At 37.2% G+C, this 23,804-nt stretch overlaps 1 protein-coding gene across 1 annotated transcript in view; it reads left to right on the top strand.

Moving 5' to 3' along the window:
* CLNK (cytokine dependent hematopoietic cell linker) overlaps positions 1-23,724 on the top strand; it is a 37,570-nt gene extending 13,846 nt beyond the window's left edge. Inside the window, exons 5-17 of the mRNA XM_074821261.1 lie at positions 1,276-1,355; positions 1,661-1,706; positions 5,145-5,173; positions 5,512-5,531; positions 7,875-8,003; positions 10,787-10,814; positions 11,770-11,788; positions 12,922-12,997; positions 14,143-14,183; positions 16,529-16,662; positions 17,035-17,112; positions 17,243-17,398; positions 22,890-23,724. Of these exons, the coding sequence (XP_074677362.1) occupies positions 1,276-1,355; positions 1,661-1,706; positions 5,145-5,173; positions 5,512-5,531; positions 7,875-8,003; positions 10,787-10,814; positions 11,770-11,788; positions 12,922-12,997; positions 14,143-14,183; positions 16,529-16,662; positions 17,035-17,112; positions 17,243-17,398; positions 22,890-23,036 (983 nt within the window). The 3' untranslated portion in view covers positions 23,037-23,724. The remainder of the gene's footprint in view (positions 1-1,275; positions 1,356-1,660; positions 1,707-5,144; positions 5,174-5,511; positions 5,532-7,874; positions 8,004-10,786; positions 10,815-11,769; positions 11,789-12,921; positions 12,998-14,142; positions 14,184-16,528; positions 16,663-17,034; positions 17,113-17,242; positions 17,399-22,889) is intronic.
* The last annotated feature ends 80 nt before the right edge of the window (positions 23,725-23,804 follow it).

Raw genomic sequence — 23,804 nt, 5'->3', positions numbered from 1 at the left:
ATAACAGTAATAAGCAATTACTTTGTGTCTATTTCTCAGGCATTCTTAGCCTTGCAAGATAGCTGTATTAATCAAGTTTTGGTTTACTAAAGCCATTCCAAGTCATATTTAATGCCCAAACATACATAGCAAATTAATATCCCGTTTAAGGAAGTGAAATATCCTAGCTATCCATTGCTCAAAACCACTATAAACACCCTGTGGAGGCTTTAAATCATTTAAAAAATGGGGGGAAATCCTAGATGAGGAAGAATGGAAACCAGAAAACAAAAAGATCTGAAAATACAGGATCAATATATGTATGGAGGCCTGCTTCAGTTCACATCAAAGTCAGCACAGATTTTTCTACTGATTTTTGCAGGAGTTAGTTTGATGTCTAAACAACTAGATGTTTTTTAAGGTGAGTAAATTTATCTGGACATTCAGATATTCTACATTATGTTCCAAAGACTCATCCACACATTTTATTTGGAAATCTAAGTAAATTCCAAATATTGTTTTTATCTTGGTTAGTAGTATAGACTTTCGGTCATCAGTCAGCATCTTTTGTTGTTTACATCAGACTGTCCTGAAATACCAAAAAGACACTGGTTTTGTTTAGTGATTTCAGAGAAAACACATTAAACAAAAAGCTGGTTTTTGCCTGTCTGTTATGCCCAGTAACTATAATGTGTCAGGATACAAGAGTGAGGACAAGTCTGAAAATGTATTTCGGAAAGGCAAAACTCAATGTTAACATCCCATCTTGCCATCTTTCCTAGGCAAATAACAATGTCCTTGAGATATAAAATTAATGACTCAAAAACACATGCTAGTGTACAACCTGTGCATTTCTTTTAGATGGCCATGGGTGCGGTATTTATTAAAGCCTAAACTAAAAATTAAAAAGCTCTCTAGAGAGTAAACCCCCCCACACCCCTTGCAAAACCAGAACAGCACAATGGCATTGCCAAGAACAAAGGTTCGAATGAAAAACAAATTCAACAATCTATTCACAGTTTAGGTCAAATATCTGCCTTAACTGTGTACCAGCTTATGAAGGTTGTATTTTTAACCGCAGTGAGGAGGTTAACCATAAAGCTATTACCAGGGTCATGCTTATGTCCTCAATACAGCTACTAAAATAACGGTTAAGTTCTGAAAAGGAAAAAATTAAAATGCTATAACAATGGCAAGACCTGACCTGAAAAACATATTTTGATCATTAAAACCTCTTCTTCTTAAAACACAGTATTACTGAATTACTCAGGCTTGCTTTTTCTTCCTCTTTTACAGATAAACGTTTTTTAAGGCCTTCAGGTACCACTTCCCCAATGAACAGCCAGCACACATCTCAGCCCCCTCAATACTCAGCTGTAAGTAAAGATCTTAAACACTATTCACAAACAGAGTTTCCCTTTTCTGTAATATCATTTAAAGCTAAGTGCAGTCTATTTAAAGTCTTAGCCACACAACATTCAGTCGTACAAGGTCGCACAAGTTCCTGTGAGCCGTTCCTGTTTCACTTTGCACCAATGTACCTCACCACTTGCTTTCACTTGTTGACTGCTGGGATCTACCAAGTGTTAGAGGGATCCTAGTCAGGAGCAGCACCGTTTTTACTAACCAGAGTTTCAAGGATGATGACTAACATCACATCTTTATTTTGCTTTATTAACAGAAACACACATCTGTTCTGGAGGGGAGAAGCATGCCAAGTGTTAGAGGTATAATAAAAAAATCTACCCATTTCTGCAGTCAGAAATAGAAATTGCTTCCATATTTAGCTTTTGTACATAAGCAGAGATTGCACATGATAGAATAGACATGTTTTTCAGAACAGCAGCTGCTTTCCAAAATAATCATACTGCAAATTTTGCAATACTGTTTCAACTATCTAACATCAAAGTAATTATTTATAAAAGGAGATATATTGAATCTCATGAGCTTCCTATTCCTCAAAGAGGGGAAAAAAAAAAAAAAGCAATTCTATTTAAAAATCAGGTTTTCCTTTTCCCTACAATTATAAGGACATAAAGAGGGGGGGCGGGGGACAGGGGGATTCTGTGTCTCGTGAACTGTTCCACCAAAAGGCTACAGGATCCCTGCTATGCTTTACTTCTCATGATCTGATGCTTTTTGTCTCCCTATGCTTCCCAGGCATTTTGTATTAATATATTGTAAAGCATAATCTAGTAACTATTTTTAAATAGTAATATCAACTTTAGCAATTTCTATAAAGGTCATACATCCTTAGGTATCTATTTACAAAAGCTATCTGATAATGTTCTCCTACTAAGAATATGCTAATTATGTGGTATATCACCTAGCATATATTTTTTATCCCCTGCTTTAACTGTAAATTTGCTTCAATATCCTATAATTTTGAGTCACAAATACACCTTTAATTTTTGTTCGTTCTATTTTGTTTCTTGTGGTGAAATCAGAGAGACTGCTATCTTATTTTTCAAGAATCTAATGAGGTGTCTAATTGTTAAATCCTTTAACTGATGTTTTTACTCAATCATAAGATTATTTTAAATATAGGTTTCTATATACTTTTCTATATATTTTTTTATATTTGATATACTTTAGATGTAGCAATATCTCATGAAGTCAACTACTGAAGGATTAAATATCTGATTAACCTTGAAAAGGAATGATAATTTTTCTTTACCACTTTCAAATCTTTGAATCATATGTTAAATATGGTCAAAAAGAATGCAGATGCCAAGCCAGGAAAATATGATTCTTTCTATGTTTGCTATAATGGCTGATTTTCAGAGAGTAAGTATAATATTTGATCAGCCAGAAAAATAATGCAAAAGAATCCATGCAAAACAGAATTGGGGTTGCTTTTTCCCTTTTAGTTCATACTATAATATAAAACATAGAGCCAAATAATTCCTACAGATTATGAGAAAGCACTATCAAATTTGCAAAATGAAAGGTTAGATTGACTCTTGTAAGCAAATCCTGATGTAGCTTGTAAAAAAGCTGAATTGAGAGGAATTCGAGTAAATCAGTTTCAAAATCTGCCAAAACTGGTAGGCAAGGTCCCAGTGACAGTTTGCCAGTTTAGATAAAGCTTCAAATCCAGAATTTAGTAGGTTGGATTTAGATGCTTGTCTGCCTCCATGAGATTGTGTGCTGACATTAAGAAAGATGAACCAAAGACAGTGCAGGCAGGTAGATTAAACTCTGCAGTTTGAGAATGCAACTTATACGTATTTTTAGTACATCCTAAACTAATAGTGCTTATAGAGGACTCTTATTTTTAGATAATGACGACACTGTTATTAAATGTATCTTAACATTTATTCTCACACCCAGTGCTGTTAAGTGGCTTTGCCACAAGATGGCATGAACAGCACAAAAGAATTTTTGCAAAAGATATTTTCTAGAATTGTTAAACATTTAAGGTACCATTATTATATTCAGAGTAATATGTTATGGTTTACTTGAAGGAGAACTTAAGATACATTGCATCTCTTTTTGCATTAGTTAGGATTTCAGTATGTAGAATTTATGAAAATATTTTCAAAATCAAAACCTAATGCAAATAGAGTAAGATAGGTTTTTAATTAGTAAGATCTCCTATGTTCATTTAAATAATCAGTCATATTTGGCTAAATTTGAAAACAAAAAATATTTACTTTCATTGCTTTTTGAGATTTTTATAAATTTCTATACAAAAATCAAAACAGGCAAAAAATGCATCCCAAAGAACTTGATAAGCATATATATAAAGTCTCTGAATAATATTTATATTTACAATACCTGAATATCACTCTCAAATGTTTCATTCTGAAAGCCAGAGGTAAAACCAAAGTTCACTCTGTTCTATCAAGTATCATCACAATTTTTTAATTTTATTTTATAATTTAAGCTGAAAAAATTAAAAATACTTGGGTTTTTTCCTGCTTTAATTTTAACTGATTCTGAGTTATGTCTCTGTTGCGGTTTAAACCCAGCCAGCAGCCAACCACCACACAGCTGCTCACTCACTCTCCCCCCTGCCCCAAGTGAGAGAGGAGAGAATTGGAGGGGTAAAGGTAAGGGGACTCATAGGTTGAGATAAAAACAGCTTAATAACGGAAATAAAATAAAATTAAAATAATAATGATAATAATAATCATAATAAAAGAATATGCAAACAAGTGATGCACAACACAATTGCTCACCACGCACTGACTGATAGTGATCCCAGAGGAGGGAAAATCCCGAAATTGCCATCCTGGAAGAGAGAGCCAGCTTCCCAGCCAGCTTTCATCTATGAGCATGATGTTATATCACTAAGGAATATTCCATCGGCCAGTTTGGGTCTGGTGCTCTGGCTCTGCTCCCTCCCAGCTTCTTATACACCTGCACATGGACAGAACATGGGAAGCTGAGAAGTCCTTGATCTCTTAGCAAGAACTAAAAACATCTGTGCATTATCCACATTCTTCTCATACCAAATCCCATACTGAATCCAAAACACAGCACTATTCTAGCTACTATGAGGGAAAATTAGCTCTATCCCAGACAAAACCAGGACAGTCTCATGAAATGAATGTTTGTGAGTGATATTAAAAAGATTTATTGACTACAGCACAGGAAGATCCTCAACACCTCTATGATTGCCATAATTATCTAAGTACACTTAGTCTTGTGTTTTATATGGAGAGAAGCACAAAAGGTTGGAATAAATTGCACCTGAATCCATCCTTAAGAAAGGCTAAATAAAGTCAGATCAAACAAAATCCATTCCACTTCCAATAAGCTTCATTCAGAGCCCATTGGCCTCACGTGCAGGACAGTTTACAGAGAAAACACGCACTTCAGTGACCTCTGTCTCAGGTCTAGGCTGTGACTTGCCTCCACTCCCACACATAGCAATCTCCCACTGAACCTCTGAAGCTTCCAGCTTCTTCTAGGTTCACAGAAATTAATGCTCCCCATTCAGTAGCAAGAAAAGTTATGGAGATACAGATGTGATAGGTAGGACGAATGCTGTGGGGACAGGAACATGACCTTGGAGCAAAGAGTTCTGGAGGTAGAGCCGCAGTGGAGGGGTAATAGGGCTGGACTGCCAATAGTAACAATACCAGAATAAAGCTCTACCTTTATTTATGTATTATATGGGTAGCACTCTATTAACAATTATTAATAATTATTTTTAGGAGAAAGAATGAAGATACATGGGCCCCAGGTAAGCGGAATCTCTCATTAATTAAAATTTTTATAGATCATTTTGCCATTTAATATATTTTTAAAAGCAGGCTGCAATTTTGCCAGTGCTAACTAAAGGATAGGAGAACTCACATCTGCAGTCCTACATTATCTCACTTACTTGCATTCGTAGTTTATGTAGATGTCTTTTACCCCTCTGTGATTTTAAAATGGCATATTAAAGTATGATGTTATGAGCTGTGGAACACATAAACTCGACTGTTCACACAGGCATGTCTGCTTAATCTAAACTCTTTACATTTCTCTTACTAAAACAAGGCAAAAAGCTTATACAGATTTTTGTTTTCTCTTTTTCAGGAACCTTTGCCTCCCCCACGGTAAGATCACTTAAGAGATTGCTTACTGCAGTCCTTGGGGAACTCAGTGCTAGTGAACGCTCACATCCATCTGTACCGCTCATGGTAACGAGATGACTGAAAGCGAGCCGGCATGCCTTCACTACCTGGCTTTCTTTGGACTTTTAGACGACACCAAGTTGGGTGGGAGTGTTGATCTGCTCGAGGGTAGGGAGGCTCTGCAGAGAGATCTGGACAGGCTGGAGCAATGGGCTAAGGCCAACTGTAGGAGTTTCAATAAGGCCAAATGCCGGGTGCTGCACTTGGGCCACAACAACCCCCAGCAGCGCTACAGGCTTGGGGAGGAGTGGCTGGAGAGCTGCCAGTCAGAGAGGGACCTGGGGGTGTTGATTGACAGCCGGCTGAACATGAGCCAGCAGTGTGCTCAGGTGGCCAAGAAGGCCAAAGGCATCCTGGCTTGTATCAGAAATAGCGTGGCCAGCAGGGACAGGGAAGGGATCTTACCCCTGTACTCGGCAATGGTGAGGCCGCACCTCGATTCCTGTGTTCAGTTTTGGGCCCCTCACTACAAAAAGGACATTGAATTACTTGAGCGTGTCCAGAGAAGGGCAACGAAGCTGGTGAAGGGTCTGGAGCACATGTCGTATGAGGAGCGGCTGAGGGAACTGGGGTTGTTTAGTCTGGAGAAGAGGAGGCTGAGGGGAGACCTCATCACCCTCTACAACTACCTGAAAGGAGGTTGCAGAGAGCTGGGGATGAGTCTCTTTAACCAAGTAATGAGTGACAAGACAAGAGGGAATGGCCTCAAGTTGTTCCAGGGAAGGTTTAGACTGGATATTAGAAAGTATTTCTTTACAGAATGGGTAGTTAGGTGTTGGAATGGGCTGCCCAGGGAGGTGGTGGAGTCCCCATCCCTGGAGGTATTCAAGAGTCAGGTCGTCATAGTGCTGAAGGATATGGTGTAGTTGGAAACTGCCAATGCTAGGTTAATGGTTGGACTAGATGATCTTCAAGGTCCTTTCCAACCTAGATGATTCTGTGCTTCTGTGATATGAAGTTAGGGAGAACAAAACATGAGCCACAAGTGTTCATAGCAGGAGCTTGGGCCTGCATCTTCAAAATCAACTTGACTGAGCCTAGGACCAAGTCAAAAGCCTAGAAATCTTGAATCTGGTTCAACCCAGATATAAATTGCTGGGGAAAAAAAAATCTTCAAACAATTTGTATTGGTGCCTTAGGCTCTTTTCACCACAATAATATTGACTTCATTGCCTCTTAAATATTTCTGCCAATTTATTTTGCTACAAATCTATATCATGTCCATAGAAATCAACTGGAATATTGCCACTTATTCCCACAGAAGATGGACTAAGCTCTATTCCACAAATATATTTTTCTATGATATGCCCACAAACAAAAAATTAATTGCTTCTTGATCTTTTCAATTCCAAACAATAACTGCTACAATTAAGACATCCTTCCAAAAGGTCATCCAAGACTGACAAGCTTATTCCAACGTGCCTACACTGACTGCCATAAAAGCTATAAAGAAGTTTAAAATACGATTGGCATTACAGACATATTTAGATTATTCCTTAAGTTAAAATATGAAATAAGAGCATAAAAAGACAGTGTAGCTTCTCAAATTCAAAACTGTAAAAGGGCAGAAATAACATTCTTATTCCATTATTCTACAAAATTTCACTATTTGTTTCAGCTTGTATTATGGTGGCCAGAACGGTTCTTAATTCTCTCACCATACTTAATTTTGGTCTGTACCATGCAAATGCACAAGGGTCCCTCCCCAGGAGCCCACCGCTGAAGGGCAGGTCTGCGGCGCAGCATGGATGCACCTCCGGTTTTACTCACCTGCTCTCTGTGCTACAGCTTACAGTTGGAGCTGGGCTATGACTGGCTGGTCTCAGAGCACGGGCAGAGTGTGCCCACATCTGCCAGAAAACACTGAGCATGTGTTAGCTGTGAGTTTTCTGGGATGAATAGCATTTTTTCCTGTGTGTCTGAACTGCAGTGTGTTCCCTGGCTGGACCTTACACATGGCTGTATCCACCCAGAAAAATCAACACTGGAGAGCTATACTTGGCAGATGCTGGTGAAGCACACGAAAGCGGTGTTAAGTGGCACATAACACAGTACAGTAACGTCTTGCAAATGTAGAATATTATCCAAAATTATTATTGTTATTGAAGGGCCCCAAGAAGCTCCTGGACCTGAGCTAAGCTCAGCACAAATACATTGGAATGTTTTCAGAAAATTCCAGTGTTTTATTTCTTGAGCTTGCATTTACAGTCCCTGTGCCTCCTTTATTCCCTAATAGTTTTTCAAATTCTCCTTTGACTTCTCTAGGCCTCTGAAGACACTGCCAAAGCAGTATCAGCCACTTCCTCCAGAGCCGAAGATAAGCAGCCAGTTCTTTCACATGAGAAAAACACTCAGCCAAGCTCACACCTTTCCAATATCAGCAAAAGTCACAAGGTGAGCATTCCTCATCCTCATTCCCTGAGATCCAAAACACTCTTCACAGTCAAACCACAAGACTTTACCTCCATCACACCTCTTCTTTTACTTAAGAAAAAAAAAAAAAAAAAAAAAGTTATTCTTTAGACAGCTGTGAAGAACTGAGAGAAGTACTATTTAGTGTAATGTGACACTAACATTTTTTAAAGAAAAAACTGCGAAAATAATGGCAAAGAAGTAAAGGAGTAGAAAAGTAGGCAGGACTTTCATGAACACTTTGTTTAAGGTTTGTCCTACTTCTTCTTCCTAATATTTAGAGGTTTTGCATCCACTTTTAAGTAGAAACAATTGTACTTGCTTAGCACAGTTAGTGAATCAAGTGATGGGGAAATACACTGACTGCACCAGGGATACAGAAATACACTCCACACACCGAGGATGTTACATTCAGCAAAAGAAATTACTAATCTGTAGCCAGAAGTCTTGCTCCAGCCTATGAGACCAATGAATCCAGACTACGAGTTGCTTCCTACCCTTTCCATCTTGCCCTCCTCTGTCATACGACACCCATGGTCATCTGGCATCCTGACATGGCAGTGTGGATGAGCGCTGAGTCCTGAAGCACAAACCTCTTGTGTCCAGCTGTATGACCAGGCATATGCATATGTCAAGTTATGAGTCTGGTTGCTTTTTTCACACAACACATGTATATAGTCAGAGGAACATGTATGTACGCTGCTCATTGCCATGTAACCAGATGCGTATGTGCTCTTGCTGTGTGATGAAAATGCACTTTCATAAATGGGGATGGTGGCAGACACATGTTGGGAAGAGGAATGACACACATTCAGGGGCCACAGGGTATGATGCTCAAATGCCTCTCAATTAAAACCTACCACAGCCAGAATTTTAGGCACAACTGAGCTGTGTCAATCCTGTCCATCCTTCCTTAATGGTTTCAATTTCAGTTCATCAGGATGGAATTTTGCTCCATTTTACAAAGGTCACTACAAATCCCATGAGGGGGGAAAAGCTTACAAATCAATGAAATAATCTTCTGCTTAAAGTTAAGTATATACTGAAGGAGTGAGCTCTAAGTATGTGTTGGGTTTTTTCCTGAATGGTGCTTAAATTCTTTCATGGATTAAGTTCCAAAAGCTGTTGGTTGTTAAGACATTTTATGAATACGAAGTAGCTTCATATTCAGATGTGTGACCTGACCTATAGCTGCAAAGTTCCAAATCCAATGACTGATCCCCTCCCTCGGTAGGGCAGCACATACATTGAAAACTCTGTGAGAACTGTGTTTGCCAGCAGACATCAGTATGCAGAGCACTTGGATTTGCAAGATCCTATTATAAAGCCAAATTCTGTAATATAAATACATGTCATTTCTTATTCTAGAGGTAAAAGGCAGCAACAAAAATCATAACTGCCAAACTCCACTTCTCATTGCAGTTACAGATACCAAAATATTTCTAATAGTTTGTTGTTTGGGTTTTTTATTGTACTAGGCTTTTTAATCATATGAGTAAGAGGAGTGGCACAGACTAAGACCACACATGATCTGGGGAAGGCACTTCACAAATTTCCCACACAAATACTTCATGCAAAATATTGCTCACCCATCTTCAGTCCTTTGTGAGGAGAAAACATACGTATGAGCTGCAGTGTGGAGGAGTACAGCGCTACAGCCATTATCTGCTAGACTGTAAGCAAAGCTGTCAAACTGCAGATGCGATTTAGGAGTGCAAGTCCTGTTTTCCAACAAGATTTGGAAGACATAAAATTAAACACATCATTATTTATACACACTATAAATAGCCTCATAAAAAAATAGGCATGTGCAGGATCCTAGAATGTATCTTAGAAGCTCTGGTGTGATTTAAACTTACATGTGCCCAAACAAGTGTTGAAAAATAGTTCCCATGGTTTTGTATACCATGTCTTCCTTTTGTACTCTCTCTGACTGATTTAGCAAAATAACTCACTGTCATATTTTCTTGGTCCAGGAGGTAAGCTAAGCAGGCACTAAATCCCAGAGCCTTCAAAAAACTACTAGATGCTTATCCACACCTTATGTTGCTAAATAACTTCTAAACTCTGGTCCTCTATCTCTTTTATTATGAGATACATGCGGCTAAAAAGTGTGACTGTTTATCATACCCAGGACATCTAACAAAAGATGTCAGACAATACATTGTCCCTTTTCGGGGGGAGAATATTTTCTGAGGAACTTTCTCAGGAAAGGAAGATATTACTGCTGATCAGGTATATCAGGAGAAGGCAGAAAAATACCTAAACACATTGAATCGGGACCATGAGGAGCATTCTGCATTCCTCTTTCTCTGGTTTGCACCCCCTTTCCTCTACACTTTCCATTCTGCCTCTGTGAATGTTTCATTTTTGAAACTCTTCAGTCTTCAAGGAACTTGCCACCATTTATAGCTGACTTGAAAGTTCATAATTAAAACTTTTTGGCATGAGATGAAAAGTGTTGAAGAAAGCTGATAATCATTCATATCTCTTCTCCCCTCCTCCCAGAATAAATCCTTAACAAAGACTTTTCTCATTTACCATAATGAATTCAGTCAATGCTACTCTTTTTAATGGAAGTCCATAACCTTCCCCTGCAAATAATTTATGTAAAAAAATAACCAACCTCAGTTTCTATAGTTGTAATAAAATCCTTCCCTTGCCAAGGGCTGTTAATTGTCAGTGATGATGTAATCAAAGTATTTAAATACTCAAGGTGATTTTATGATAATGAAATGCTTTGCATATAATTCTTTCTTTTCCAGACATCTATCTGTTCAGGAACTAAATGAAGTAAGTCATCATCTCTGTATATATTAGGACCATAAAATCCATACACATTCCATGGGTGCACAGCCTCTCTTGTAACAGTATTTTAGCCTGTTAGGTAAAGATACTATAAAAATATTAGCTTTGGGTCATAAATGCATCTATCTTTAACGTGTGTAGTATTTTCAGTATTGCTACTTTCTGCCTGGCAGGTAAGTTCCTGAAGTTACTTGCAGAAATAAAAACATACAGACAGTGCAAAGCTACCTTCCCAAGTATCCACATAAAAGCGTATCTCTTAACTGCCATATGCTGTGGATACTTATGAATGGTGAGCAGCAGGAGAGACACTCTGTCAGAGAAATAGAGGTTCCACATAGATTTTTAAAAGCAGAAAACTGAAATAAAATAACTACTATTCCCATGTGAATCAAAATAATACAGAAATACAGTGAAAGTTTATGAGTCAAATTCTGGTCTTTAGACACCTGTCTCTCATTCACTTCTTTGTAACATAATATGCTGAATTAAGATTCTCCACACAGTGATCTTGAATCAAGTATCTGCCATGACAGTAAAAATAACTGTACTGTCACAGTTAAGGAGCCTGAGAAGAAATGACTGATTTTAATCTTTGGATAGTATATTTCCAGTCAATCAAAATCAATGTCTTGATTTAATACAAGACCAATGAAGGAAAACCATATTGTAAGTTAAACTGATGCACAATAGTTATCATAAAATGGTGATCATTGCAATAAACCATATGTTCACTTATACTGCTAAAAATTCAGTTCCCATTGTTGTCAGTGGACAGAGATCAGCCTTCAGCCTGAATTTTTGACAAAGTGATCAGGTATTATGATTGAATGTCTATAATTATTTTTTTAAAATTAAAAGATAGTTTGGTCTGTTGGGGTAAATTCAAGTTGGCAGTCAAAAGAAAAATATTTACTGTCTATGTTATCATTTTATATAGGTACCTGGAAAAGAACAAGGTTAGTATTTAAAAATATTAATTTGTTGTCTTTCCTTCATATTCCAAGAACAAAATATTCTATTATTAAAATTAAAGCTGAAGTAATAGGTATAGGAACCTGACATCCATCCTGCTATGTAGGATCAGGCCATCTGGCTCTATATTTATACGAGTAAGAGACATCCCCCAGGTATACATCTGCTTTGAACAGAGATTTACAGTGACCTCAACAGTTATGGAAGATGTAGCAGAAAAAAAGAATTTAACTTGGCATTAACTACAGTTATTTGGGTAACTAGGGTATCACATTTGTTCTAAGCAAATCAAAGTCTTAAGGTTCTGGGGAAAATAAGAGTGCTGGAACCTAAAAATCTGAGGGAAGGATATCCCAAAGAGAAAAGACTGAATTAACCTGGTCTGCACAGAGGACATCACCCTTCTCTCCATCTTGCTCCTCTCTCATAATCTGAGGGTGAGAATTTTGAAAGAAAGTTTTTTAAAAGCTTTAGGTTTTTAAAGCTACAAAACCCAGGGTTTTTTTTAAAAAAAAGAAAGAGTTTTAAAAACATGTCAATTCTTTAGATGTACATACAGCTTTGAAAAACCAACTTAAGCCACTGGCTGTGTACGTGTGCAAGAAGGTCCATGAAAAAAATGGTACTCTGAAATACTCTGAAGATAGATACAGGCTACATCATTTTTATGCTGTTTACACTTTGTGTTAATGAGTTCATAACTTCCTCTGACATTTCCTTTTCTGGATTAAGGCATAGTTTGCTGATTTTCAGCTAGAAATAGTATTGACTGCATTAATACATTCAATGCCTATCTATCCTGTCCTATAAAAAGGATTTATGAACCCTCCATATACTTCTAGTGCACCATTCTACATTATTTACCATTATGTTAAGCCATATTTGGCATCAGCAAAACCTGTAACGTTCACCATGTAACATTCAGTACTAGTATAAATGTTTCCCACTGAAATCATTAGCTGACTCATTTAAGCCAGACTGGTTGCAGCCTATAGGTTTTTCTATTGAACTGCCTCCCCTTCGTATATTAATTTAGTTAATTTATTTCACAGTATTTGCTAGATACTGTCAATGTTACATATAAGAGGAAATAGTAAGTTCTTATTTTTATTAATAGTTACATATTTGGGAAAGGAACCTGAAATACCTTCTCAAGCACAAGAGTATAAATCAAAGCATCATCCTGAAGCCAGGTAGGAATATATGAATTTCAGTTTGTACTGGATGTTTCAAGGACTAAACATTCTGCTCTAGAAAATTATACTTCCCTATGCAAAAAAGCAAGATGATATAACTTTCTGATGTCATGTTTTGTTTTGTCCTGATGCATGACAAGAACCATCTTTGAGAATTTCTTTCAAGCTATTGTAATTGCACATTCAATTTTTATCTTTAATAGCATGCTACTGTATTACATTTGTGCCTCATTTTGTGATAGGGTGTTAAATATACTGTATAAAGAAGCTCTGCCATCTCCAGCCTCAGCATTTCCTCTCCCACTTATTTTCTATTTTTATATACAAAGAATACAACCTTGGCCTTTCAAAGGCCAATTATTTTTCCATAGAAATCTGACACAGTTGCTCCTATTTTTCTTCTCCAACCTACACAAATTTTTTTTTTCTAAATGTGCTTTTAAATCTATATCATCCTAAAGCACTCAACAAAACCTGAAAGTATAGGATACAGCATAAGTGTATGAATGATTTAAACGTCCTTCCTAGATAAATACTGAATCTCTCATCTAGCCTTGTTTACAATGATGGCATTTCCCCAAGATAAGATTACTGTCTGGAATAAATGTGATAGTATTTTGTTTCTTCTTGTGTGGTACCAGTGGCTCTGTTACGTGAAGTTACTTGGTCAGTGCGCTTCCCAGTGTAACTAACAGCACAACAAAATGCCAGCTGGGTACTCAGCAGCAGTCTAGAAAATCAGAAAAGGCAGGGAACAACTGCGCTCTGGGTCTTCCTATAGAACTGGGAACATCAGGTGAAATTAGCAGGGAACAGGCTCGAAACAAACAAAAGCAAGTTGTGCTTCACTACCTATGCATTTAAAATGTGAAACTCTTGCCAAATACTCTTGTGGAGAGTAAAAATTTATATAACTTCAAGAAGCAGCTGATGAAATGAATGGAAGAGAAATCTGTCAAAAGATGCTAAATACAAAATTACTACTCAAAACCCAGGGAGGCCCAAAGCTGCAGTCAGTAGAGGACCGGGTATTCTGGGGAAGCACAGCTATGCATTGCTCTCTAAACATGACTCTTACTTTAAATCCTGACATTAACAGAAATACTTTTCTGACATTACTTTCATTCATTGCTTTTTCCTAGCCTTCAATGTACACAGAGCTCTAAAACAGTTTGCAGCTCAGGTAAGAACTAGAGATTGCTTTGAAAATTAAACCAGGTGTGGATAAATAAGAAATAGGTCCGTGTTTCTACGTGTGTATGTCTGCATTATAAGAACATTATAAGAACTGTGTAAGCAAAAAAAAACCCAAAAAACCACCATTCTGTGAATTTATGGTAACAGCAAATACCAGGAAGAACATACAGACTATATTATTTGTTCAGATAATGTAGGATTCACCTTAATTTCGGATACTGCCAGGCTAAACAAGCCCACCATCCCCAGCTTTGTTTCACAGGCTCCGGCTCCCTTATTCTAGCGGCAGCCCTCCACTGAGCCACTTCTGGTTATTAACATCCTTCCAATCTGGATACCTGATAAAAATCTATCTTTACATAATCTACAACACTCATCTAGGTCTCTGTTCGCTACTGTTCTCAGGAGCCTCTCAGTCTTTTTCCTAGGTGCCCCACACCCATGTCCACTTCTGACACTTCTTACCATCCTTCCCCCTGCTCTTGGTCAGTCAGGCTCTCTGGGACAGCACAATCTCCTTTTCCCTCTGTAAATTCCTGCCCTCCTGAAACTGCAGGGAGAGAACAAGCAGCCTTTCCCCATGCTACCCTACAATTACCTTTAAAATCCACATTTAGATTCTAAAATATTTTAAGAATATTAATTTTATTAAATTTATACATAGAAATATCCTTTTTTAAATCCTAAGCACACCAGTGTTAGGTTTACAGTTGGACTCAATCTTAAAGGTCTTTTCCAACCTACAAGATTCCATGATTCTATATTTCTCTCTGGTAGTTTTAGCTTTTATTGTTGAAAACAAATGATTTTCTGTGCAAAAACCATAAACTCTTCAATTTCTTGACAAACTGTTGTTAACTCCACCCCAGCCAGACCCAATACATGACCATTGCGAGAGAATTTTCCACTTCTTGTGGAAGCTTAAGACATACCAGAAAAAAATTTTTACAGAATATACACAGCACTGGTCACAAAGCAAACACGGTCCTAGCTGTGGGTTCAGGCTGTTTTTAAAAAAAGTTTTTTTAAAAAGAAAAAAAGTTTTTTGGACAGCCACCAAAAATGCAATGTGAACACAAATGTCAAAATTAGGATCCGATAAGCTGTGACATACAAGCTGATCTGATAAATGGTGACATATTCACATTTTGACAACTCAAACTGACTGCAGAAACAAAATGTGGATGTCTGGTCCCAGACCCTTTGAACAGTGATTTCATTTCTGAATGGACTGATTGCCTGCTGAAGACCATGGTTGTTTGTTTATTGTCTTAAACAAATGTAATGCTGTTAAAAACCAGAACATGGTACATGTATGCATGAAACAGTGAAACACAGTGAAGACTATTATCCTTCTGTAAAAGAATGTCCTCCAAGCCAAGTTTCTTTAATATTCTGTCATATACTATGTATGGGCAGAAAAGTAACAAACTGATAAAGCATGAATAGATTAAACATAATGAAATACCACTCTGGCAGGCAGTACTGTCTCTTGTGACAGTAACCAGAAGATGGAAGCCATTGATAATCACATTTTTCTCATTTACTCTTACAATAGACACTAGGTCATTTCTCTCACCAACACTACATGAAACAAACAAAAATGCTTTCTGTTGTAGGGCAGGCTATGATGGTTTTTATCTTCAATTAACCATTTTTTCCTTATGTCATGTACCTGCAAACTGTGTTTGGCCTACACATTGAAAGCAAGCCCTTGCTTTTCTCAGGCTGTTTCCGCTGCATCCTAATTGGACTCAGCCCGAGCCTCTCACATTACCCCATGCTTCGTGTTCCTGCCTCATACCCTGTGCTCGCACAGCTCCCCAGTGACACGGCGAGCTGGGTCCAGCTGGTAAATGGCAGCCCTAAATCTACAGATGGCAAATCAGATTTGCTTTGGGAGGAGGGTTTTCAGCTATGTAAGCTCCCTCAGTCTGCTGCCTTCTCAGCAGTGCAGCACGGAGCAGGAACTCACAGCTGGGGACAACCACCTTCATCTTTTTCTTAATGCAAGAGTGACCTCACTTCTTGGTCCTACATTTGTTAATTGAAACAAGTCATACAAGAACCTGGCAGAGTGATGTCGATTAAAAAACATCAGGAAACTAATGTATTAAATCTCCTGGGGCATGAATCTGAAATCACTGGTGCTTCATTAGCACAAGGCCACTCATAACTGACAGCTCTAAACTTTAAAGGTTAGTACCACAATATTGTATTTCTAAACTGTAAATACTGTTCTCAGACCTACCAAATAAAACTGATAGGGTACAATGAAACTGTGACTTAAGTTTAAAAAATACTTTTTTCCTTCTGAATTTACTTTTACAGGGTCCATGTTAAACGTAGACAATTTGTCAGCGAAGAGGTCACCATCTCCTACGCCGTACACAGCATGCAAAAACAAATCAAAACATTCACTTGTAAAATGGGAAATGCAATCTCTTACCCAACCCCCTGAAAAGGTAAAGAACGCTTCTCTTTATGAAGAGACAGTTTTTTAGAAAACAGGATTATCACTATAGGGCACACACACACACCTCCCAGCCACAAGAATTGTTTACTGAAATAATTCCCCCAAGAACTCAAACAGTCTGAAAGCTGTGGGTATTCGGCACCCCTGAAAACAGACCAATATGAGCTCTTGGAACAATGGATAAGAATTTAGATGTCTAATTTGATTCATATTTCCTAACAGGGCTTCTTAATATAGATGCATTATTTTTTATAAACTGCGCTAAACTTGCTTTAAATGCAGATTAGTCTGTTTTCACTGGCTTTTGCTCTGCCAGCTGTAGTTAATTTCTATACACTGATTATGCTATCTTAAAATTAAGGATTTAAACAAATATGAATGGTACATTGGAGAATATGATCGCCACGAAGCGGAGAAGGCACTGTTACAGGAAAACACTGTAAGTACAATTTATCTTAAAACCTGGGTTGCAAACTCTTGGAGAAAGTGTCTGTAAACTGTCCACGATGGCTTACAAGTTTTATTGTGAACTAACCATACAATCCATAATTTAAATCTGTGTCATACAGGATGAGACATTCTTGGTTAGAGACTGTTCAAAGAAATCAAATGCTGAACCGTACGTTTTGGTTGTCTATTACGGAAGAAGAGTATACAACATTAAAGTACGTTTTCTGGAAGAGAGCCAACAATACATGCTGGGAACAGGGCTCAGAGGAGATGATGTAAGATACCATCTAATTTTAATCTATTGCTTTTATGTCACACTTCACAAGTTCTTAATACTAAAGATTAGTTACAAACTCCCCTACCTAACAAACTGCCTGCTTCAATTAAAGTTTATTTTACAATACTCTCATTTTAAGTATGTCTCAGAAGTTTCAAGCACCTTCAAGACAATTTAAAACAGAATTTTACATATCATGCTCAAATTCAGATTTAAATCAATGTGAAAATTTCCTAAGTACTTATAATACTTCCACCTACTCTAAATAACACCTGCAAAGTAGAGGGGAAAGAAAAGTCCTCCCTTTCCAGGTATACATACTATTTTAGTGTATTTTTTAATCTGTTATAATATAAACAGATACTTTAAAATACATACAACTCCACGTATCTGACAACATGGCCTGCTGCTGTTTTTGCTGCATAATGTCTCATCATCTGTCTCATACAGCAAAATGGGAATTCGTATCTTAAAATGAGGAAATAGGACAAAAGGTGTCATAGATGTTCAGAAGCAATTAAATCATGTGGGTACTGATCAGTCTTTCAGATATGGTAAATTTCAATTACAAAATCCCTTTAGATCAGCAATGCTTTTTTACATAATTAAATTCAATTAGACTCTTATAAGGAATATAACCTATATGGTTAAATAACAAATACTGTATCTGCACATCTTTCACAGAAGAAAAAAAACACGTTACAACTGAAACAGTCATCTCTATAAAGATGTGATACTCACAAAAAAATTAAAAGAAACTTAAGATAATGCTCAGCCGCACAGTAAAAAAGGAAAGCAAAAACCTATTAGCTATGTAAACAACAGGCAGAAATCCAACTAAGGTGAGGCAGCAAAGCCTCTGTAGCTGAATCTTCAATTATGTCCTTTGCATGCATGTCAATACTTTCAAAACTTACCTTTTCTATAGATAAGACTTAAAAAAACCTGAAATCAAAACTGACCCAAGTTAACAAGAAACTTGGCAGGTCCAAGATTTACATTTGGATTCTCATTAGAAAACGTGTGATAGGATTCATTTCAGAGATGAGGGGCAAGGTTTAATGGCAAGTTGTTCTTCAGGAACATTGGTTTAATAATGAAGGGAAAAAATATCCTTCATTGTTCAAGCACACTGGAACACTTCGGGAAGCAGAAGGGTAGAACAAATAGAGAACTGTACTGCAGGCACCACCATCCTGACGCTGCTGTAGTGAACCATCAGTCTTCTGCAATACATTGACTGCATTTCTGAACTGAGCCTCCCAGATAATTTCCTAGAGTTTTAGTATGATTGAGGAGAAAGCAAGTTTAGTTTTCTGTGGTTCTTATATTGTTTAATCTTCCTGTAACAGCCCTGATAAAAAAAAGGCTCAGAATTAGAAACAATGACTGACAAATAAAATATGGTACACTACACGATAATGTAGTATGTGTATGGTACACTACAGAATAAAGACATAAAACTAAATTTTCATCATTTTAACAGATTCAACAATTAAGGCAACTAGAAAATTAACTGAACAATACATGAACAATTTTTACTGAACTAAAACGAAGGAGAACACAATCCCCCCCATCTCTGTTAATATCAAAATATATGATTTTGTTGTTTGTTCCAACTTGTGCACAGAAAGTATGTATCTTAAAAAGTGGGTCTGGACTGACAACAGTCAAACTGGAAAGGTACAATTCTAGAATAAGGATTTCAAGCATCTAGTTAACAACCAACAGTACATCTAAGACTTGGCTCTAACAGGCCAAATCTGTAATCATGACACGTTACCTTAAGGCTTCTTTGTTAATATTGAGTATTGTTTCTAACTCAGAAATTCTCCTGTAGATCCACTACAACAGAAAAATCCCAGAATTCTCTTGCTAGTCAGCTATGTGTAGTACCAGGGAGTGAGAGATGACAGCCTCCTACTTCCATGATTACTCTCAGCAGCAGACATGAAAATAGAATTAACTGGGCATGAAGAACATGTGCAATAATGATCAGTGGCACCAACCTTGATCAGAAGAGCTACTTCTATCTCAGGCAGCCTCAAAGGATTCCCCCAAAATGCTCTTTCTTGAAAACTGTCACCTCAACTTCTGCAGCTCACTTAAGGTTCTTATCTCAGGAGGGTGAAAACAATTTGTAAGGCTGTGAATTACAGCAAGATTGCTGCATGTAATTTTCCAGTTCCTGTTAAAATGCTTTCCACAGCAGTCTGCATTGTCCCTCCACAGGGAAACCCTTTGTTTTGCAGCATGCAGTGCAGACAGACCAGCTGCTTTATCTAGATTAGCTGAATATTCCCTCTTCACCTGCTAAAGAGAAAGAAAGCTTACCAGCAACAAACAGGTGCAGACCTATTACATTTCTCCCCAGCTGGTGATTTATTCAAAGGTTGTCTTAGATTTTCTGCAGTGTGTTTTCACTTCTGGATTAGTCTATTTTCATCCATTGAAAACATGTTTTTCCTTACACATAAATGTAATTATTCAAAGTTTTCCCTATTCTATTGCAACTTGTGATTTTTCATATACAGTTTACAACTTGTTAACACTTTGTATCAAAGAAGATTTTCGATTAACAATTTTTTTTTAAATGTGCTTAATTCAATTTTCATGAGTGCTTCCATTAGTTCTCATATAAGGCCATAAGGGAGGGAAAAAAAAGCATTGATCATCAGTCTTTTGTTTATGATAGAAGTAACTGAACTTCCATGCAGCTAAATTAGTATGAAGATGGAACATAATGAATACAAGTAGAGGGAAAAAAAACCATCACTAACTCCCCTAGTGGAGCTATATATTTTGCTAGCAATTTAGCCAAATGTTCACACCTACACACATATTTAATAAATTATACGGAGCTCACTAAAGGTAAATCATATAAAGCTATAAAGACCAGATCCCCAATGGGACATATATGGAATTCAGGCATTTACATTCAAAACTGCTGTCCTGAGCACCCTTTACTTGTCTGTTGTCTTTCTCTACTCCAGCCAGTTTTCAATATTAAAGATCCAAAGATACATGAAAAACAGTGTTACAGGTATGTAGTCTTTTTGAAGTTAAAGAAATCAAAATCTTGCTCACATTTAAAGGTGATCATGACACTAAATTTAAATATTCTTATCTCCTTTGCAAAACTAGATCTGCCACAGACAAAATACAGGTTTTTAAGCATATCTGCAGCATCAGGCTCCACTCAATACAATAACTGAAAATCAAAGGCAGAAGTAGACTCCTCTTCAAAACAGTGACTGTTTTATACAGAAGCTTAGAGCACAGCCTGACATGCATCTCTGGATCTCACTGTTCTGGCCACAGATGTTTTCTCCATCCTCACCACCCCCTGTCACTACTGGCAGCTAACTTTCAAACCATCGGTCACACAAGTCACATCATTTCAACTCAGTTCATTTCAAAGTGAGTCAAATGGATTAGCTCCCTCTACCTTCATCAGCCATTAAACTGGCCTGTCTCATCAAGAGTAGATGAGGGGGGACTTCCACAATGCCTTCCACTGACAGCGTTATGTCAAAAGTTACTTCCAGGAACATGGGCACAGTGTACACCTGTCAGGGGATGCCAATACTGTCAACCGAGACAGATGTTTACAAGGTAAATATCTTGTCCACATCTTAAATGACAGTTCAAGGATGAACTGTTCTCATTCAGGATATGCGACATGGAGTCCAGAATCCTACCACCACCTCAATGCAATTCGAAACTACACCTTTCATGAGCAATCCTTGAGATCCTATTCCTATCTCCCCTGAACAGTCTGGGCACCAGTAGATAGGACATTCCTATGACAGTAGAGATCAGTTTGAGTCTCTTTAGACAGTGAAGGAAAATGAACAAATCTGAAGTATTGAATTTTCTTCATCTTCATGTCTTTAGGCCTAACAAAGTGTGGGGTTCCATTAAAAGAGCCAGACAAAAAATTCTGGACCATCAATGCTCATTGCTATCATGTCTAAGTTAACTTCATGTTCTAGCAGCCATGAAGAGATGCAGAGCTTAGTATTTTAAACCTCACTAATTCAAATAAGAGTACAGGACAAAATAAAATAGGAAAAAAGTAACATCTGTGACTTTTTTCCTTCATTACCAAAGAGCTACAGCTTAAAGGTACAGTGACAAATAATGTGACATTAGCCAAGTAAAGCCAAGTTAAGTTTCCAAAGCAGATGAACAGTTACAGTAAGCCTTTTTAACTTTCCAACCAACAAAAACCAGTAGAAAACAGGAAAAGAAGTGGTGCTGATAACGAGGAAGCCTAGAATAAAAAAAGTTAGGATTACTTTGGTATGACATGAAATACAAACTATAGTTTTGCCTACATGTCTAGTAGCAACAGTGACCCTGAACATACGGCAAAGAGAAAACAGCAAAGTGGAACAAACAGATACAAGCAAAAATTATCAAAGCTTTTTAACAAACAGCACACTGGTTTTGAGATTAAATAATTTTCATCTTAAAATAATACAGGAACGGTTTCACCAAAGATTTAATCAGATTCTCTTGTTATAAACTAGGTGTGGATCACATGGAGATGACAGAGACTACCATGAGATACCATTATGTATACAATGAATGCCCATGCTTACAATAAATGTTATATAGATATGGGATAAATATTAATGTCACGGTAAACTTGCTGTGTACAGTTCTAGTAATTTAATACCAATGGGGTCCAAAGAATAGCTCAAGAGGAAAAACAGTGGTGTAATGACATCTTAGTGGTGTGATGAGAATTTAGAAGTTACACACCGGGAAGAGAACTATTTAAACTGAAGGACTGCTAACCACTGGAACAGCAGGATTAAGAGACTCCCAGCAGGACAGATGAGGATAAATACCTTGGATAGTTTTCCATTGCTGTTTGATCAGTTCAGGAATCTCGAACCACACCTTTATCATTTTAGAAACGGGCTTGGAGTATGTGATTGTTTTGAACAACAGAGAACAAGACTAAAATGCTGCCGAGACCCTTCTTGTTCCATACTTTAAAAGGGATTTTACAGCAACTTTCTCAGTAAACTGGATGGGAAAATAAAGAGTACATTTTAAAAGGTACAAAGAAACTTGCAGTGTGAAGTATCACGTACTGCTAATCAAGTGTACCTTTTGACAGGGTAAACTTAGTAATTATAAAACTTATAGTTGCTTCACCTTTTCAATATTTATCATCACATCTGGCACCACGAATTTTTACAGGTGATACTGCATTCTCAGGGCTTACACATGCTCCCCTTTTGCCCTAAGCAGCCAGCTGCTTTCTCCTACACAAGAGACACACAAAGGAAATAAGAGGATTAAAATCTGGTGCTTTTCCTTTTATGATTGCTTCTATCTAATCTAATCCTAATTACATGAAAAATATTACCTATTTCTAATACTGTCATTTGCAAGTCTTTTAATATTATAGATAAAACCACCTAGCAATTTAATTTTCAGTCGCTGATTACAATTTTTCTTTTTCCCCCCAGAAATTTAATTCTGTGAAAGAGATCATTGACTTCTACAAATATGTTCCCATCACACTCATTGATGGAAAGGATAAATCAGGAATCCAGAGAGAACAATGCTACCTTACGTATCCATTCAAGCCACGCAAAAGATGTTTTCTGCCTTAATGTCACTGATTTGTTTGTGTAGATGTAAATAGAATAATTAAAATGTCTCAAAAAATCAGATTAGCCTTTGAGTGAGGAGCTCCCCATAACATTATGAAGCATTCTAAATATTCCACTAAAAGCTTCTCTCCAACTGAGAATACAGATCTACTTCGTTTTTTGATCCTTGCAATTTTTTTTTAACTTTGAGGATACAGGTAAAATATATGGCATTGTATTAATTCACAGAAAAGTGTTAAGAGAGACTGACTCCTGGTATCTTGACAATGATTGAGCAATTTGCTTATCTTGCACTCTACCTTCTAACACAAGACAAAAATCAAATTCAGTTTCACTTACCTAAATGTCACTGAAGCTCAGTTAGTAGCAAAACCTAATCAAGCATACTGGTCATATAAAAAATATTCTTGCTTTTAAAAATACATGTGAAATGCTATTTATCCAAGTGCTAACTGTTTAACAATTTGGTGTGCATATGTTTTTGCACAAAGCTGTGCTCAACAGCTACTGAAGTCAGTGGGTGTCAGCTGATGCTCACAGGTATTGAATCAGATTGTAAAGCTATCTTTAATTATGTAAATTATTTACTTAACTAACATTTGCTCTTTAGCTTAAGTAGCAGATACTTGTATTCCATATCTGAGCCTTGAAACACTTACATAGTAGGACTATTATGCAAATAGTCCCTTTGAATTCATACCATGTTCAAATATAAAAATCATAAGCAGGAACAGTAGATGTGCTTCAAACTCTGCAAGAAAACATGAT

The sequence above is a fragment of the Strix aluco genome, chromosome 4, assembly GCF_031877795.1.
Source record: "Strix aluco isolate bStrAlu1 chromosome 4, bStrAlu1.hap1, whole genome shotgun sequence".
NCBI lineage: Eukaryota > Metazoa > Chordata > Aves > Strigiformes > Strigidae > Strix > Strix aluco.
The sequence above is the reverse complement of the archived record's forward strand: the minus strand, read 5'-3'. Positions and strand labels throughout refer to the sequence as shown.